The sequence below is a fragment of the Lampetra fluviatilis genome, chromosome 1, assembly GCF_964198595.1.
Source record: "Lampetra fluviatilis chromosome 1, kcLamFluv1.1, whole genome shotgun sequence".
In the NCBI taxonomy this organism is placed as follows: Eukaryota; Metazoa; Chordata; class Hyperoartia; order Petromyzontiformes; family Petromyzontidae; genus Lampetra; species Lampetra fluviatilis.
The window spans coordinates 17,142,729-17,162,651 of NC_136275.1; the positions used below are offsets into that span (position 1 = coordinate 17,142,729).

General features: G+C 49.0%; 1 protein-coding gene across 3 annotated transcripts; it reads right to left on the bottom strand.

The window, feature by feature from the left end:
- Nucleotides 1–979: 979 nt before the first annotated feature.
- Nucleotides 980–10,443, bottom strand: LOC144933339 (ras-related protein Rab-5A-like). Of its 3 annotated transcripts, none has more exons than XM_078858040.1 (6): nt 10,266–10,443; nt 8,539–8,727; nt 5,127–5,278; nt 3,172–3,294; nt 2,782–2,875; nt 980–2,489 (listed from the first exon to the last, which is right to left on the bottom strand). In XM_078858040.1, the coding sequence occupies exons 2-6, from the start codon at nt 8,702–8,704 to the stop codon at nt 2,392–2,394; spliced, it is 633 nt and encodes a 210-aa protein (XP_078714166.1). In that variant the 5' UTR covers nt 8,705–8,727; nt 10,266–10,443; the 3' UTR covers nt 980–2,391. The 3 variants fall into 3 exon arrangements, with proteins under 3 accessions (XP_078714166.1, XP_078714159.1, XP_078714152.1); XM_078858033.1 differs by having other exon boundaries at nt 8,539–8,801; nt 10,162–10,443; XM_078858026.1 differs by having other exon boundaries at nt 8,539–8,801; nt 10,266–10,442.
- Nucleotides 10,444–19,923: the final 9,480 nt, after the last annotated feature.

Here is a 19,923-nt window from a genome sequence, read left to right on the forward strand (position 1 = left end):
TCCTCCATATACGAAAATGCACAAGTGTTGGTTATTTTGTAATCAAATGAAAACAAGGACGCAAATATGCTTTACGTACACGACAAACTCCCCCTACTGGGAAAAATGTTATTGCACTCGGAAGATGTTGCTGCTGGGTTTGTGAAATGTCATAATCATGGCTGCATATGCTGTTGATTTCAAGGGTTTGCAGCTGATTTTTAAGAATGCTGCAAGATCTGCAAAACAGTATCTCAAATTAAGCCAAAGCTGCCCTGCAAACGGTATCTTTAAAACATACAAAACATTGCTTTATTCCTTAATTTTTTGTTCAGTTGTAACCAGCTCTTAATGATCACAATTAATTGATCACATTTAAGGTGTCCTGCCAGATGCGAGGTGACCTGGATACATAAACCTTCTCGGATAGCAATCAACCCTAGACATCTACCGAATCCAGGCTTGTAGCAGATTACAACTTTCGCAAAGAAAAAATACCCACAAGTATTAAATAAGCATTTTCTCAGATCACTTAATCAGTTATCCACTGAATACAATTCTCTGCACACTCATTCAGGACCGGGATTCTTCAAACCCTGGATAAACAGCATGTAATGTGCAAGGTTAGATCCCAAAGGCAACTAAGATATTATGCAGAATCATAGTTTGAATAGGGATAAAACATTTTAAATGCTATATGTCATTTACAATAATGCACCAATTTCCAATCACAGGGATTTCAATACAAATTTTGGACATAAGAGCTCATGCATATATGCGAGATGCCACAATTAGTTCACTGAACACATCAAAATATCCTCGGTGAACACATTTTCATAAAACCTCAACCCAACTGTAGTAAACTAAAGCCTATGTATTCAGTAAAGCAGGAGAAAAACATGAATGCTAAAAAACACTCTCAGCTCTACAGCCTATCTGGGAACAATAAGAAGAGGCAACACTGTGTTGATTAAAATTAACAAATGACAACCTTGCAGTATGGGATTCCAAAGAATGTCAGTTGTCTTTTTAATGATGTACATAATTTGAGCCAAGTAACATTTCTCAACACAAAGTGTCAAAAGCGCAAAATGTTAACAGCACATCGTCATTTCCATAAATTGAAAAATGTACACATGTCTAATAAACGCGGCAGCTGATCTGTTTTTACCCCCAAGTGTATATTGCCTTATCAAAAGCATCACAAATTTCTCAACATTTGGGTCCTGTTCTTCACCACAAGCACAGGTGTGCACATTACCCTGCAGGCCTTAATCACACAACCATGTCATACTATCCTATTTACACATTACCCAAGACTTCCACGAGAAAAAGAGACTTATGAATGCAAACAGAAAATAAGGGAAAAAAACCTCACCATTAAATGTTATACCAAAAACAAAAGAAAATACATCTGTCAATGACAACAGCCCTGTTCAATATTTTATGTGCTTAATCTGCTTAAAAGAAATACGTAGCAAAAATATAAATGGTTAATAATGGTTAGTGTGCACATGCATTCTTAGCAGGGTTAGAATGAGTGGGCTGGCATGGGTACCAATGGGCTAGCCTATGTTAAAGCATCACATAAACAGGTGTGATCCGATGTCAAACCTGGCATGCAGTTTCGTTTATCAACGCCAATGGAGGAGTATACAAGGTTAGCACTGACAGCTAAAGCAATGTGTATATCACAATGCAAGAAAGTTAGCAAGACGAGTGATAATACAGATTATACAGTAATGTTATAACAGAAAAAAGCTATTTAACACCAAGCACTTCTCGATCCATGTAATGTGGTGAAAATGTTTCATAGTAAGGTTCTTAGTGCCTTTTAAACTATGCTAATTAGCAGCATACACATATAGGTCTATTTGGGCAAATTAAAACTGTTGTTAAAATTAACATTTGAATATTTTGCAGCTACAGATCATGCTGCATTTGGCCTTTAACAAAGTATGCAGATATTTCCCTATGTTGGACATACACCATCAGCACACAAAAACATCATAAAGCCAATTACATCTTCACTGCTGTCAATAATAAAAACACTTGACAATATTTATGGACCAAGAAAAGATATTATTGTCAAGTTGATGAATACCATAACTTTCAATGCTTTAAACCCAAGAAGGCCGGCGATGATTCTAATGTGAACTAAGTGCCATATTTAAACAGGAGTTTCATTAAGAGCCAGGCCGGCCTAAAACCGTTTTGAATATAACACTACATTTTCTGTCACGCGTTCCTAATTATACTCCACAGAAAGAATACAACAGAAAACAAACGTTACCACACTGGAGAGGGGCTTGCGAAAAACAGTGTGTGCAAAATGTTAAGGAAGTGTTTACAACCGAAGGAACAGCCAGCCATAAATGTACAGCAAATACAAATCCAGGAGAGACCCATCAGTTAATTGCAGCAGCTACTGCTTGTTTGAGGTGTGGGTTCGATAGATATAGTGTTCCTGCCGGCTGGATTCTGCTGCTCATTCTTTGGAAGCTTCTTGGCTAAAATGCATGAAAAGGGGAAAACAGCAACCAGAAGAAACATTTTACAAGGCAATTAGATTATTAGTGACAGGAGATAATTCTAGATAGAAACAAACAGTATAGGTTGTGGCAAGCATTTTTTAAAATGGGGAAGACTACGAGATATTTGAAACTTTGATACAACCAAGATACAAACCAGAACATTTAGTCTACATGGATTTATGATTCAAAATTGGTAAAGAAATAATTAAAATGGTGAGAGAGCAGCAAATTATTCATATGAACAAACGGGAGGGGTGGTGGTGCTCACCGATAGCAAGGAACACTTCATTCACATTCATGGCCGTCTTGGCTGATGTCTCCATGAACAACAGTCCATTTTCCTCTGCATAGCCCTGGGCCTCCTGCAAACAGAAATGAACATCCATTCATACAAAATAGTTAAAGTATTTCTGATGAAATGCCACAAATGTAACTGAACCAGTGGCATCAAGTCCAAGCTTTTCCATTGCAGCCCTCACCTCCCCAGACCCACATCTACTGAGGTTCTTCACTCCATATTGGTGAATTGTTTAGCACCATTACTTCTTACTGCAGTGCCGCAAGTGGAGACGTGTTTTGTTAACTTCTTTGATTTAAATATATGTAAGGTACATTTACAACATGTGGTGTCCTGCTTGTGTCAGATGCATCACTTCACCTCAAACTCCACCATCCTTTGGCTGGCAAGGTCAGCTTTGTTTCCTGAAAGAGCGATCACAATGGTGGGGTTCGCCTGTCGCTGCAGCTCCTTTACCCAGGTCTTGGCTCTGGCGAATGAGTCCTACAAATCCATAGTCATTGGGACAGCGGCTTGATAAGAACTTTGTTGAGAAAGCAAAAATTAAGTAACGTCCTTCCTTAACTAGGTAAAGTCATAAATGGCTGTGATGCTTCCATCCTACCTGCTTATGTTAGCAGTTATTTCCGAGTCTGAGTTACATTACCTTGTCAAATGTCTTTACATTAATAGGCTACATGTCTCACTAACAAAGCTTCTGCTCCTTTTTCCTCGATGTGGCGGTGGCGCTCGTTGTATAATAGGCTGAATGTGTCTCATTAACACAGCCGCTGCTGCGGGAGCCGTCTCACATTGACATGCTAATCTCTAATCTCGAGCAATACAATGGCTTCTTCAGCACCGTAACCGTGTGGTTACATTAACAGATTGACATGCTAATCTCTAGCAACACAACGGCCGAGGTATACCTAGCTCTGCGATCTTACATTTCCTTGCAAATTCCATCTCTAGCCCTGCCCACTTACCCTTGGGTTATACCCATCTTAAACCTATATAACCTTTGACTGCAAAAGCTCTACTCTTTGGTTCTTTCGGTAAAGTCACGTAGGTAGAAATAAAATAAATCACGACGTTTCGATGGGAACACAAGCAATCTTCATCAGGTGGAACCACAGCAAGAAAATGTTGAAGTAGGCGAGAGAGCTGCTGTGGCAAGAGGTTATATAGGTAAGAAAGGGGGGAGGCAAGGGGGGAGAGAGAGAGGGGGGGGAGGAGGGGGCTACTTGAGCGCTAGGGGAAGAGGATGTGAGGCTGGGGGGGGAAGTGGACGGGGCTGGAAGCGGGAAGCTGAGTGTGGGACACGGGGGGGGGGGAATAAAAATGTACTAGTAAACGGCAGGTACAATGGTAACAACCGCAACCAGTTAAGGCATTACCCTGGTTAATAACACCCTTATTGTTCAATTTGTATCCATCTTCTTGGTTGAAGTTATGTCTATGTTTATATGTCTGGATGGATTCATGAACAAACCTTTGATAGTAGCCCGAAGGTTTGCAGAGTACCTTGGTCTCGGAAAAAAACAATATCATGCGAGCCTACAGCGTTATAACAATGGGCAGCTAAGGCAGAGGTATTGATTCTACCGTGTTTCAGATCTGCCTTGTGTTCGCGTGCAGTAGCTCTCTCGCGATATGTCTGCCTGCTGTATTTTTCACCTGAAGACGATTGCTGGTATTGCGATCGAAACGTCGTGATTTTATTATTATTTATTTTAATTTTTCTATCTACGTAACTTTACCGAAAGACCCAAAGAGTATCAAGTGGATAGTTTAGCATTTAAGGGTATTTCCTAACGAGAAAGATCAGTTTAAGTGCACATTTTGAGTCCAGTACCTATTTTTTTTTTACCATGAGAACTACATTTATAGCAGGGCTAGTGGTAATTAGGTTCCTCAGCGGTTGAAGCTTTGAGTTGGCACGACCGAGATTCTAAGTCCGAATCTGGGTAGCCACGTACGATTAAAATGGGTTCTCAAATCTAGTATGGTTTCTACCGGGTCACAATAATTGCACAAAAAAACCCGTCTTTTAATTTGTTTATCTTTTTCCACTAAACGTGGTAAAATTTGAGCTTTGAAAATGAAGACAAATGGTTTGATGGAAATCAATGTAGGTATCTCTGTAGAAGGGCACATGAGAATATGTAGTGCTCTCTCAAGCGGATAAAAAAGGTAATGTACAACTGGAATAAAACTGGGGGAGAGGTGAATTCCTGATGTGCATACAGCAGAAGCAGCAATTGAGTGTACGTGGGGGGGAGAGGTGAATTCCTGATGTGCATACAGCAGAAGCAGCAATTGAGTGTACGTGGGACCTGGTTGGTGATGTCGTAGACAACGATGGCGGCCTGTGCCCCACGGTAGTACATGGGCGCCAGGCTGTGGTAGCGCTCCTGCCCGGCCGTGTCCCAGATCTCAAACTTCACAGTCGTATCATCGAGGGACACAGTCTGCGTCAGGAATGCCGCTGCGGTCAAAGAGAGAATAGAGTCTTACCAGCAGCTAAACATTTTATGGCCATCATGCAAAACCAAAACAAAGCTCAAGCATCACCAGTGTAAATATTACAATCACTTAAAACATATTTTTTTGTAAATATTAATTATAATGTTTGTAAATATTTATGGAAACCTTACATAATCATTATCATCAGATGAGGTCTATGTACTTTGGATGGACTCCGCAGGCAATTGCTATCTCAGTCTTGTGATACAACAACATAATGTTGTTCTAAGACACAAGCAATTTAATTGCTCCATCTGCCCGGTGCCACCTACCCGGGTGTGTTCCCACCTGCCATCATTACAACCCTACCTCTAACCCTAGAGGTGTGTCCTGTCCAAGACCACTTAACTCTTCTTTGTGTACTTTTCAGCTTGGAATCCTGGAGTGCTTTTGGAATTTTTTTTATTGGAAAGAAACATATCAATGTGGCTATAGAATAGTTTTAATCACTATATATGCATCACAAACGTGGAAATGCATTAAGAAAATGCTAAAAAGTAGAAAATGCACAAAACCTCATATTTCGCAATCATTTCAAACACCACCTTTGCTGTTGAAAAAGTACAGGTTTGTCAATTAAATGGTTTACATTGGTGCACGTGTAGAGGTGTTATTCCGCACTCCCCATATTGTCAGCGGGTAGCATCACTATTGGGGCAACAGGGGGCGGAAGAGTGACTACGCCAATGTTAAAGGACTATGACAAAAGGGGCCAACGGCAGAGGTCGCAAACGGGTTTTGATTCCTTACCCATACCCATACCCGGCCGCACCAGGGTCGCAAACGGGTACCCGTACCCGGCCGTACCCGTACCCGGCCGGGTAGGGTACGGGTATCGGGTACCTGATTGCGACCTCTGGGATGAAGTCATGTTGCAGGCGCGGGTGGGTTGATTCTAGGAACTTGAATTGTGAGAAGAGACAAGACGTTGGGAAATGAGTGACAAACAGTTACTCATCAGTGACTCACGGTCTACCCGTACCCGGCAGCACCAGGGTCGCAAACGGGTACCCGTACCCGGTCGGGTACGGGTAGCGGGTAGGGTACGGGTATCGGGTACCCGGTTGCGACCTCTGGCCAACGGTGATCCCTGGGATAACGGATCCTGGGACACAATCCCCAAACCCCGGGAGAGGGGACTGGGGGATGATGTCACCCTTCCAGGACCTGGTGGAAGGTTCTGGAAGGAAGGCGTGGCCGGGGCGGAGCAAGCCCCGGACCTGTATATAAGTCGGACCTCTGAACGATCGAGTCAGTCACTTCCAAGCTGAAGAGCTGGGCTGAGGATAGGACCCTGGACCCCAAGCTCCGCCGTCTTTCTAAGGGTCGGAGCTGAGTGAGGCCAGTGGTCAGGACCCGAAGACCCTGGCACGGTCAGGTCAGCATAGCCTGGCACGGTCAGGTCAGCATAGCCTCCCCTAGGGTCCCTAGCCGTAGGACTGGGAATTAGCGTGGTCCCAGTATTAGGGCCCGTGTAGTCCAGAGGCTATACCTCCCCAGGTATCGGGTGAAAGGGGCCACTACCCCTTTGTGTTAGGGACCCTGTAAGAAGTAGTGTTAAATAAATATCGTGTTGCCTCAACTGGTGTCTTCTCTGGTTTCTGACCCACTACACACGCACCACAAGAGGGTATAGCAATCAATGTATGTACTGTATGTATGTAGAACTTCTTTCACACCGAATGTAGCCAAACATGCTAATCGGAGGTGATAGATACAGGAAATTAAAGGGAAAGTACTGAAGATGACAATAAAACAGACATATCATATTTATAAAATTGTAACAATTTATGCCTCAGTGACATGTGGCTTTGAGGTCAATTGATAGGTTAATTACTGTTAAATTCAACAATTATTTAATACATTTAAATTGGTGACATATATTTGGTCATGATAAAAATAAAAGGTATTGTACCTGTGCCTTGCATTAATTTATCATCACAGAATTTTCCACATTACAACTGAAGACTGAATTGTAAGCCAGGGACACTAAATCAAACCACAAATAGCCTGAGGCAAATTAATGCACACCTTAACATGTGTATTGCGCGACTTTCGCAACACGTCGTGTAGAGGGTACTTATTTTATTACTCACACTGAGCACAACACAGGCCAACACTTATTATTCTTCCTCACACTGAGTACAACACTCGATATTAACGTCTCTACTGGCTACACACAGCCGATCACTCGGCGTGGTACCCTCGCCCTTACTCGGCCACGCCGCTGTCTGGCGGCGCGACGATGACGGCGATGGAAACCAGGCAGATCTTCCATGTGGCCGGATGACGGAGAGAGATGTCGGTGAACAGCGACACAGCCAGGACCCAGGACCCCACACACGAGCCCCAAACTCCGGGTCCGCTCCCCCTTATATGCACCCAGGCATGGCTAGGCCCCACCCTCTCGTGGAACCTTCGAGCAGGTTCCCAGAGTATCTCGGCTAACCCCACCTGTTACCTTTACCCCAGATACACCTCCTTCCCCGATTGGTTGTTACTTCTGTACCCGTGAATCCCTTCCCAGGCCAGCAGGTGTCACCCTCACCTCATTAAAAAAAGATAGCCGTCCCAGCTAATACTAACGAAATTACAGGTAAGAACACCCCTGTACAACACTAAAGTACAGTCTCTTGGCGTTCTCTGGTCTGACACTGGTGAGACTAGGCCCTAAAGAAGGCTATATCTGGTGTAGGCCAATCAATTTCAAATACATTGCAAATAATATTATCAGAGCATGTTTGTTTGCATGTTCACCACAAGTCCGTGTGGTTAATGCAGACTTGATTCCTTGCAAAAGGTTGCTATTCGGTCTTATTTTTTCATACTTTGATACTGGCAGAAAGGTCCCATTTTGATAATTATTTCATTATAGTGATGGAATTTTTATTTTGGAAAATTATTTTGACCAATAAACCAGATACACATATCTGTATTTAGAATAAAATTATGTTTCTTTAGGTCATCCAAGTGCCAGCTGAGCACATACTGGCAGAAAGGTCCCATTTTGATAATTTTTTCATTATAGTGATGGAATTTTTATTTTGGAAAATTATATTGACCAATAAACCAGATACACATATCTGTATTTAGAATAAAATTATGTTTCTTTAGGTCATCCAAGTGCCAGCTGAGCACATTATTAGATGTGAACGGCAGGCAAGCGTTATACAATAATAACCCTCACCCAGTGAACAGAAATGTGGTGCCCGCATGTCTCACCACCGATGGTGCTCTCCTGGAACTCGTGGAACTGTCCCTTGACAAAGCGCAACACCAGGCTGGACTTCCCCACGGCAGACTCGCCTAGCAGCACCAGCTTGAACTGGCACATCTTGTTGGTGGCCGACTGGCAATTGGGCCGGCTGGCCGACCCACGGTTTGCCATGGTGTTGCTGCTGCTGTGTGGCACTGCAGGGAGGGTGCGCCCAGATTTAGCCGAGGCCTCGGTGGCAGAGATGGTATGGGAAGGGGTTGATTCAATACTGCACACGGACAAAGCAAACATAAGTAATAAGAATCGACTGTCATCTTAAACCAGTGTACCAGAGATACAACTTCTCATCAACATAACTTTTTTCCATCACAGCAATAGGAAGTACATTTCAAGGACTAGAAAACAGGAACCAAAACTAATTATTTAAAAGTAAGCACATGTAAAACCCCAGGAGAAGCAAAAACGAATTCGATAATGCTGTACAGGAGGGTACTGTCTCAAGCCACACTGTTAAACATTACTTAATCAGTAGCGTTAATCTGCTCACGACACATTGGAAAATTAAACGACCTAAATTGTTTCAACACTGAAGCACAAGTAGTGTTGAAGCAAATACCATTATATGTAATAATCTATGGGTGGCATTTAACTTGTACAAAAGCAGTAACTTACCAAGATGAATTACTGGTAGTTTTTACGTAAAAATGTAAGTGATGATGTCACCATGATAATGTTACATCATCGTACTTTGTTCAGGACGACTTTTTGCAAAGTATATAAGGATCCAAGCCACCTCTTGTAATCCTGACTCGTTTCCATTACAGCTTACAATTATACTCTGAAAATAATGACCACATCTGGCACTGCGTCCGCAGCGTAGTGTTCATTTAACAATTAGAAGTATTTTTCATTCGTAAAGGGCGGCACCGTATAGCCGGGTGACATCATCATTATCATCATCCGGCTCCAATTGACTGTGTGCACAGACCTCAACATTAAACAAACAGTAACAGGGACCTCCTGCAGGAATAAAACCAAGGAGAAAAGCTTGACACCCATGAGGCACTTATAAACAGCAGTACATTACACATGTATCTCGCAACATTGTTGCTACTGAAGGAGGGGAACAGGCGCCAGCCACAACCTTCCCGACTTCTATATCTCAGACACGGGAGACAGGATAAACGCGTGAGAGCGTTCGTCGTGTCGCCTGAGATTGACGAGTGCCGTCGTAAAATCACGAGGAGGTGGTTAATGGGACACGACGTGCTTCTCTGTTGTGCGCCTAAATGGTGGCAGCGTTTACACGAGAGCCGTCGACTTCTCACGCCGACGACAGCAGCAGCGAGGTCACCTTCTGGCCGCGTCGTCCACCTCGTTGATGTGAACGAGCACGTCGACGAGGTCAATTACGACCCATGCCGACCACCCCGGGGGGGCCCCGTGGGGTCCAAGGCCTCCTGCCAAGTGACGTCACCCGGGAATGCGCAGCTCGGGCTGAAGCAGCCCAGGCCGCAGCCACAACAAAGCAGACAGGGAACAGCTACCCCCCCCCCCCAACATCGCAACCACCCCCCTATCGATAACACAAAGTTGTTACAATCGCAACCAACCCAATCGCAACCAACCCAAAGCAGGGCCACACAATGCCAGCCCCACCGCGCCGCCATCTTCTTGGTTCCCCAACGCTGCCGCCGCCGCCTCAGCCTCGGGACTCTCTCGCGCCGCGTACCAGCAGGTGTCAGGCTCGGGGTGGGGGTTCACTTGGAGATGCACCGCTGCTGTTGTTGAGCTGTTGTTGTTGTTGTTGTGGCTGCTGTTGTTGTTTTCGGATACGCGGCTGATCGCGCCTCTCGCCGCCGATGAAGTGAGGTCGGGCTTTGGGAACCGGATCCGGGGCGAGGCAACGCAGAACCGGTTCTCCGTAAGGATCCGGTTCGGGTGGCGGTTGCCACGGGGAACGTAAAAACCACGGGAGCCCCGGGGTCCATCCCCTTGGTAACAGTCCCCGCCCCCTACCAACGGTTGCCGTGGCAACCAGATCTGAGCCGGGGGGGGGGGCGGAGAAGTGGATGCTGGTGCAATTTTGGACTGAAAACTTTCGTGACTACAGGAATTCGTATTCTTTGGTTCTTTCGGTAAAGTCACGTAGATAGAAAAATAATAATAATAAAGTGATTACAAATAAAAGAAAAATAAAAGCAAAAGAAAACTAATTAATGTCGACTGTAGCCTGGTTCTTAAACAAACGGAATAACCAGGCTACAGTCTACATTATAGATTGCCAGTACACTCACTCCGATTAAGAACCAGGATAGTCTACATTAGTGTTTTTTATATTTTTTAAAATAAATTTTATTCATTTTATTTTTTATTTACGTGACTTTACCAAAAGAACAAAGGAATATGGATGCTGGTTACCAAGGAAACCAGGGTCCAAACACTGAACCGGGTCAGAGAATTATAAAATCCTCGATTAACTTGACATGCCCGGTTATTTTGGAAAATAATTATATTGACCAATAAACCAGATACACATCTGTCTTTAAAATAAAATCGTTTTATTTAGGTCATACAAGTGCCAGTTGTGCACATTATTAAATGTGAACGGCAGGCGTTAAAAAATAACCCTCACCCAGTAAACAGAAATGTAGTGCCCACATGTTTCACAATGGTACCCTCCTAAAACGGTGACACCCCCCCCGCCCCATAGCATAGGAGTGGGGCCTCTGGTTACTTTGGGGGAAAATATCGATGGAGGTGGATTCTCAATCAGTCAGCCTAAAAGGTAACGTCGTGAAATAAGGTGGATTACCGGGTGAGGCTCGGGACGATGGTTGCCCCCCCCCCTCTTCCACAGACCAAAATCGGGACATTTCTCAGTCTCAGTCCATCAAGACCGTGCTAAATACAGGACTGTAATATAGTTCAAACACCAGCTACAAATAAATTCCTGGCACCCGAAAACCGATGCCAATTGTCGTTAAAGTTGCCACCTACCCGAAAACAGAAGAGGTGGCAGCTCTGTCCATGAAGCGATTAGTGTAAGTCTAGGCAACACTGGTTAGATGGGATCGAGATGCTCCAGACCAGTCTCTTTATGGATATACTAGCGGGAAGTACCCGGCGTTGCTCGGGTCTTAATTTTTTTTCAAAACTATTCTTAAAAATCTAACAGCAGTGCATCCTGTGGTGGTACCTGCTATGATTACAGCAGTGCATCCTGACTGTGGTGGTACCTGCTATTATTACAGCAGTGCATACCGACTGGTGGTACCTGCTATCACTCCAGTAGTACATGCTGACTATCAGTATTTAGCGACTCTATCGCACAAAGTACTTGCCTGACAGTGGCGTGCTGAGGCCTAGTCCCGTGCAGAGCCTCCGGCATCGCCTAGATTGTCCAGCTGGCCGAGGTGGCACCTTGGCAGGCTGGGGCGCTACCACTGACCCCCCCTCCAGCCACGATTTCCCCGGCCGCTCTGCTATAATATCTATGGCCTATGGTGGTAGCATCTCGTGACTGTATAATAGTAATAACTACACACATCGGGGTGGGGGGGACATCGGTAAATAATTCACATCAGCGTTGTTTTTTATAGCATTAACGTGAAAATGTCTCTCACTCCCACGGAAGGCATGCAACTTGGCATAGCCCCCCCCCCCCCCCACCAAAGGCGCGTGAGTTGGTATGGTCATGCATGTGAAGAGGAGTAGAGGAGAGTGGTGGCGTCGTGTGCGCTGTCCGGTGCGATGACATCACGGGACGTGGGGTCGCACGCGCTGGGCAGTGCACGTGACATCACGCCTCCTAGGGTATTTAAGGGAGACCCCGTGACGTAAGCGGGGTCACTGTAGGAACGGGGATAGTAAACAGGGTGAAGAGGGAACCAGGGATAGTGAGAGGGATCGAATAGGGAGTCTGGGGGAGAAGCCGGTGGTAGCCGTAGAGGTGCTTCTCCCTCCGGTCGGTGGAGTCGGCAGACTCCACGATCCGACACGAGAGAGAGAGACCGGAGCTAGCCAGCTGGGACCCGGACTCAGAGTAGGACCCCTAGCCCCTGGGAGTTGTGTACCCTGTGTAGTATTGATAAGGGTTAATAAACCCTGGCGGAAGCCCCTAACTCACCTCCGTCTCCAAGTACGTCCGTCGGAACTACTCAACACATGTGTAGGGGTTATTACGGGGAGAAAAGGTGGACGGGAAACACAAGGGTGGCTGCACCCACACACACGGGTGTCTACACCCACGTCCGCATCCGTTAACCACTGGGGGCCATGGGGGCTCTGTGATCCCCCATAACCCCGCCCCTCGGAGGGGATCCCTATAAAAGGCGGGGAGCCAGAGAGCTTGTGGCCAGTTTTATAAGAAGCTTACCAGTGAAGTCTGAAGACCGGCAGATTAGGCCCTCGGACTCCCCTGTCTCGCTGTCCTTGTCAGGGCCGAGCTGGGTAAGCCAGTGGCGCGGCCCAAGAGCGTCCGGACCTCTGCTCTTGTAAGGGCAAGGCCGGCTTAGCTGGGTGCCGGGATCCGTGCTTACCAGGGCCGGATCAGACAGCCTCCCGTAGCACTATTAGAGGAGGACTGGGAACAGGTCAGGGGAATTAGTGCTAGGGGTGGTTTCCCATCTAGTACGGGTGAAGGGGCCGTTACCCCTTCAACTATTGTAACTGTCCTTGAGTTAATAAAAGAGTGTGCCTCGACTCCGTCGTCAGTCTCCCTGGAACTCACTACATCTGGCGTCAAAAGTGGTCTAAAGCATGGATACGAGACGAACGACTCGTGCCCAAGACCCCGGAGAGGACGACAACGAGGGAGAGGCGGTGCAAGATGTCGCCGCCGACGTACCTGGCCAACCGCTGCCGGCTCCACCACCTGCGGGGCAGTCGGAGAGGGTCGGGACGTCGGCTGATGAGTTGGCGTTAGCCCACTCCCGACTGGCGGAGCTCCTATATGCAGCGGCCGCCATGCTGGAGCAGATAACTCGCCTGGGGCCGGGGGGAGCGGCGCAGCGGGAAGACGGACAGCGCCCACCAGAAACTCTCGCCTTTGCGATGGGCCGGAGGCTTGAACTTCCCGCCACGGGTACAGTAGGAGCCGAGGGAGGGGCCCCAGCTCGTCACGTGGGCGGCGGGGCCCAAACAGCGTGCGCCACGTCATCGGCTGGGGCGGGTCGCAGTGGCTACCTATCAGCGGTCGCCAGGTCATCACCAGCGGACGACAGCACCGACCAAGCTGGAACCAGCGCGTCACTGACGGCGCGACCTCCATTAGGGTCCGCCATTGCTCCCCATACTGTCCGTGGACACGGTACGAGTGCTGGGAGATCATCGGAGACGGAGCCGACATTTCAGCAACGCCTGCCAGCCCTGCAGGTGTTCGTATCGAGCGGCGGCGATTGGGGTGGGTTTCAGCGCCGTTTCCTTGCCCACCAAGAAATGGCTGGGTGGACGGACAACGAGGCGCTGTGTGCTCTTCCGGCGATGCTGGATAGCGACGCCCTTGGCACCCTCACCGCTGCACCCAGGTCGGCACGCTCCATGCTTCAGTCGGCGTTGCAGGTGCTGGTCACGGTTTATGGGCCGCCTTCCGATTGTCGCCAGCTTTTCTACGAGCGGCAGAAGGGTGACAAGGAGTCACCACTCGCGTACCGCACGGCCCTGCTGGCGTTGGCGAAGGCGGCCTTCCTGCGCATGGACGAGGAGGGGGTCGATGCGATGGTGGCCGAGAAAATTTTGCTATTGGCCAACGACTTGAACTTCGCCATCCTGGCACAGGATGATGCGGACATGTCGTCATTACGAGCTGCAAGGAACATTCATGCCAATCTGATTTCCCAGCGGAGAAAGGCTAACAAGGCAGCTGCGGGACACACCGTGGCGGCAACCACCTCCGAATCTGAGGGGGGCTCCGCTGCGGGCCGTTCTGCGGGATGGCGGTCTGGCGGGCGACCGGCTCGGGACGTACCGAGCCACCGAGAGCAGCCCAAGTCTTCTGGAGCACTCGTCGTGTGCCGGGCTCCTCGACAGCGCGGAGCAAGAACTGCGGCTGACGGCCCTCTTCAAAAGCCTCCACAACATCCTCCGGCAAGTCGTGGCACCCCACATGTTCGGCCTGCACGCACACCCACTTCCCTCTCACATGCCCCGACACACGATTTTCGGGGTTCGGGTGCTGGTGCGTCGGGTCGCGGCTTGATGGAGAAGGCGCTCCAACCGGGCCAATGGTCCGAATTGGCTCACCGTGTTGTGGCTGCATCGACGGGGTCGTCCGTTGTCACGGGGCACATTGATGGGGTGGAGGTATGGGTATTGATCGATACGGGAGCATCGGCGACTATCATTTCTGATTTGATTTATAATATCCTGCCCGTTCAGAGTCGCCCGTTGCTCCCCGTCGACATACCGTGTTACGCTGCAAACGGGGGCTCGTTAGGTATCATCGGCCAAATTCGAGCGCAAATTTCTATCGGGGATATGAAATTATCTGGCCCGGTGTTGGTCTCCTCCTCTCTGGCAATTCCGTGCCTGTTGGGGACAGACTTTTTGGCCAAATTGCCTGTCAAAATTTTTATTGACCAGGGATGCATCGAGCTTCCATCGGGCCGACGTATAACATTCCTGCCTTCCACCCCTGCCTTGCGTACTGCCTGTGCAACGGTATAGGCGCTCGTTGCTCGAACGGTGCGCGTACCCCCGGGGGCACAGATGCTTGTGCCCCTGCGGTTGCGTCGACCGTTCGCTAAAGGGGTCTCAGACCAGGGCATTATGCTGGGGCCGTCTAGGGCCAGGGTGAATGGGCCAGATTTGGTGACGGCCCAGACTATTGTTAAAGGGGATGAGGACCCGTTTATCGCGGTCCTCAATGTCGGGACACGGACGGCTGTGGTTTCCCAGGGAACTGTGTTCGCACATGCGATTCCGGTACCTGCGGAAACGCCGATCATTGGCCAGGTGGCCACTGCTTCTCAGCCGCGACTGCAGTCAGACATTGACGAGGGTTGGCTGGAGGCGCTTTGTGCTGAGACACCTGACCTATCCGACTCACAACGTGCTAAATTGCGTACCCTTTTGCGAGAATTTTCCGACATCTTTAGTAAGCACAAATACGATATCGGATGTACAAAATTGCTGCGCCACCATATTGACACCGGTGACAACGCTCCTATCCGCCAAAATCCTTTTCGGTTAAGTCCCGCCGAAAAGGATCATGTCAAATCGGCTGTAGATGACATGTTGGCTTCTGACATTATTTCTCCCTCGACCAGCCCTTGGGGTGCACCCATAGTATTGGTTAAAAAGCACGATGGGTCCCTAAGGTTCTGCGTTGATTTTCGGTGGTTGAATAAGATCTCGGTGGCCGATGCTTACCCGCTTCCTCGAATGGACGAATCTCTGGATGCCCTAGCAGGATCACGATTCTTCTCCACCTTGGATTTGCTGTCAGGGTTTTGGCAACTTCCCTTGGATGACGAATCGAAGCCCAAAATGGCTTTTCGAACACCGCACGGCCTCTTCCAATTCAATCGGTTGCCTATGGGGCTCCACTCCGCTCCCGCAACGTTCCAGCGCCTGATGGAATTGGTTCTCGCTGGCTTGCAATGGGAGGTATGTTTGATTTACCTAGACGACGTGATCGTATTTAGTAAGACGTTCGAGGAACATCTTGATAGGCTTCGGGCCGTCTTTCTCAAAATGCGCGCAGCTAATTTGAAATTCAAACCACAAAAGTGCCATTTGCTACGCGAATCTGTAAGATATTTGGGTCACATCGTCGGACGGTCAGGTATCTCAACCGATCCCGCCAAAACGCGTTGTGTCAGCTCCTGGCCGACTCCCGCCTCGGTGGGGGAGGTTAGGAGCTTCATCGGTTTTGCCTCATATTACCGGCGGTTTGTCGCGGAGTTCGCTTCCATCGCTAAGCCGCTACATGCCTTAACGGCAAAGGGGGTGAAATTTCATTGGGGGCCGGAAGAGGAGGCCGCCTTTAATTCTCTTCGTGATGCCTTGGTGGGGGCCCCGCCGTTGAGTTACCCCGATTTTTCTCTACCTTTCGTGCTCGACACAGACAACACGGGGATTGGGGGCGTGCTTTCCCAAGTTGTGGGTGGCATGGAGCGCGTTGTGGCTTACGGTAGTAGAGTATTGTCTACTGCCGAGCAGCGATACTGCGTCACCTGCCGTGAACTGTTGGCTATTGTTTTCTTTATTCAACAGTACCGGCCATATCTGTACGGCCGGCATTTCACCGTCCGTACAGATCATGTGGCATTGCAGTATGCCCTGCGTATTCACCAGCCATCGGGGCAGTTGTCCCGATGGCTGGAGATCATTCAGGATTTCGATTTCGAAACAACATATCGCAAGGGGATTCGCCACACCAATGCCGATGCCCTGTTGCGCCTGCCGGTCGCTTCGGATTGCACTTGTTTCTTGGGCTCGGGGCGTTGCAAATCGGCGAGCGACGGCCAGGATTGGGTCCTTGCGGCTGCCGTTGAGGCTCCTTCGGACGTTGGCCCTATTGATATGGGAGGGAAGGATTCCCTACTGGGCTTGTCAGGTGCGGAGTGGGGGCGCCTCCAAATGGAGGATACTTCCCTCCTGGCGCTACGGCATCGCGCGGAAGGATCTGGTCAGGGGAAGTCGGGCGTTGACTCATGGGGGTTGTGCCAGGGCCTCCTCATGCATTGGGATGGAACAATCCGCCGCCACAGGCTGGTGGTGCCTTCCGCGTTGAGGGTAGGGCTGTATGGGCTGCTCATGAGCGGCTCCTGCACCTGGGCACCCTCAAAACCCTTGCCATGCTCCAGCTTAATTTCTTTTGGCCGGGCATGGCAAGGGATGTGGACGATCTGTTGCAGTCTTGTACCCAGTGTGCTCAACGGAAGCCGCCAGCAAGGGGAGCCAGCCCACCGCTCCAGTCTATTTCGGTCACCCGGGTTAATGAGCTTGTCGCTCTTGATATTTTGGGGCCGTTTCCTTCCACGCCTAGGGGTAATAAGTACCTACTGGTTGGCGTGGAATATTTCACGCGATGGCCTATGGCTTGGCCCCTCGCCAACCAGTCGGCAGCAGCCGTTGCGGAGGCTTTTGTCCAGGGCTATGTCCTCGACAAGGGCGGTCCGGAACGGTTGTTGACCGATCAGGGAAAGAATTTCACTAGTGCCCTTTTACACGAGGTGTGTGAGCTTCTTGGTACGAAGAAGATTCGTACTTCCCCTTACCACCCACAAACAGATGGAATGGTAGAACGCCTGCATAGGACTCTTACGTCCATGCTGTCCCACCAGGTATCTGAGTCCCAAACCGATTGGGACCTTCAGATCCCGGGAGTTTTGGCAGCTTACAGGATGGCTCCTCACGCAGCGACCGGATTCTCGCCATTTTTTTTAAATGTATGGCCGCGAAGTTGACTCGCCTGTCGCGACCCAGCTGAGAATTGCCACACCACACGCTAAATCCAAGTTGGCGGACCATGTTAAATTTAACATCCTCCAGTTGGCTGAGGCACGGGAGGCGGCTATGCAAAACTCTGACTCTCGCCAGAAGGCGAATGAAAGGTTGCGATCGCACCGGTCGCACACGCACGAATGGCACACGGGCGACAGAGCGTGGCTACACTGCCCCCAGGTGCCATTGGCTACCTCGTCTAAGTTGTTGCGACCATGGAGGGGCCCCGTGGAAATTGTGCAGGTTATGCGGCCTCAATGTGTTCGCATTAAATGGGGGAAGCGTCGGTGGTTCGTACACCCTTCACGGTTGAAGCCATTCTTTGCGCCACATGCTTCCTCTCATGACTATGGCCGAACATGTGGGGGGGTCCACCGACTCCTGGAGGACGGGGGTCGCCGCCAGCCTCTGATCCACTGCTAACTGTTCCGTCTTCAGGGGCCCAAGGACTGACGCCCTCTCGGCCGCCAGCCTCCCCAGAGGGGGTCGGCGCTGGCTCTTCCAGGAAGCCGGAGGACCGTGCACCTGCAATTTCAACACCTGCCACCGACCCTATCGGGTCAGGCCCTTGTGACGGGCCCGTAGCACGGACACGCACCAAGACGCGCCGGTTGTTGCGAGTTGCTTTCCGCGCGTGTTCCGCTGCTGGAAGGCTCGCTCACCTTTTTTTATTTTTTTTGTTGGGTGGGGGTGGGGAACCACACTCTGTACATATGTTGCATGTGGGGGTGGGGGGTATTTATAGGGGACCGTCGGTTGTTGTTACTCTTGTTATTGTTACGGGGCACACGTATGTTGACTGTGTTAAGTCTTTATTGTTGGTTTTTGAGGGGTTGTTGCAGCCGGGACGGCTGCGAGCTGTACAGGGGGGGGGGGGGGGGGGGGGGTGGTGATGTAGGGGTTATTACGGAGAGAAAAGGCGGACGGGAAACACGGGTGTCTACACCCACGTCCGCATCCGTTAACCACTGGGGGGCCATGGGGGCTCTGTGATCCCCCATAACCCCGCCCCTCGGAGGGGATCCCTATAAAAGGCGGGGAGCCAGAGAGCTCGTGGCCAGTTTTAGAAGAAGCTTACCAGTGAAGTCTGAAGACCGGCAGAATAGGCCCTGGGACTCCCCTGTCTCGTTGCCCTTGTCAGGGCCGAGGTGGGTAAGCCAGCGGCGCGGCCCAAGAGCTTCCGGACCTCTGCTCTTGTAAGGGCAAGGCCGGCTTAGCTGGGTGCCGGGATCCGTGCTTACCAGGGCCGGATCAGACAGCCTCCCGTAGCACTATTAGAGGAGGACTGGGAACAGGTCAGGGGAATTAGTGCTAGGGGTGGTTTCCCATCTAGTACGGGTGAAGGGGCCGTTACCCCTTCAACTATTGTAACTGTCCTTGAGTTAATAAAAGAGTGTGCCTCGACTCCGTCGTCAGTCTCCCTGGAACTCACTACACATGCGTCATAAATAAATAAGCGCACAGAAATTGCACAAAATCGCTAATTAAACGAATTTAAAGTTGACAGATGTGAAAAAGGAATAGCGCTTGCTAACGGCATGGTACCTGGCTATTTTTTTTTTAAACGGAAACCCCACCCGTTGGAGGCAAATCGTTCACAAGCGCGCGAACACAAATCCACAGATTTGACTTTTATATATAAAGAAAAGATAAGATATGGAAGAAAGATTTCACAGACCTAGATACCAGTTTTTGGTTACATCTTCTGACAAACCAACAAACTGGACTTTGAAATGTTGGCAATAAGCTGGCACTCATTTTGGGTCTTTTGGCAACACTGAAAACTAATTCTAGATTTTAAGCTTTAGTGACTGGAAGGATTCACTTTGGTTTTCGGTAAAGTCACGTGGGTAAAAAATAAAATATATGAAAACTAAATTAAATCACGACATTTCGGAGGCAACACAAGCTTCCGTCTTCAGGTGGAACCATTACAAAGT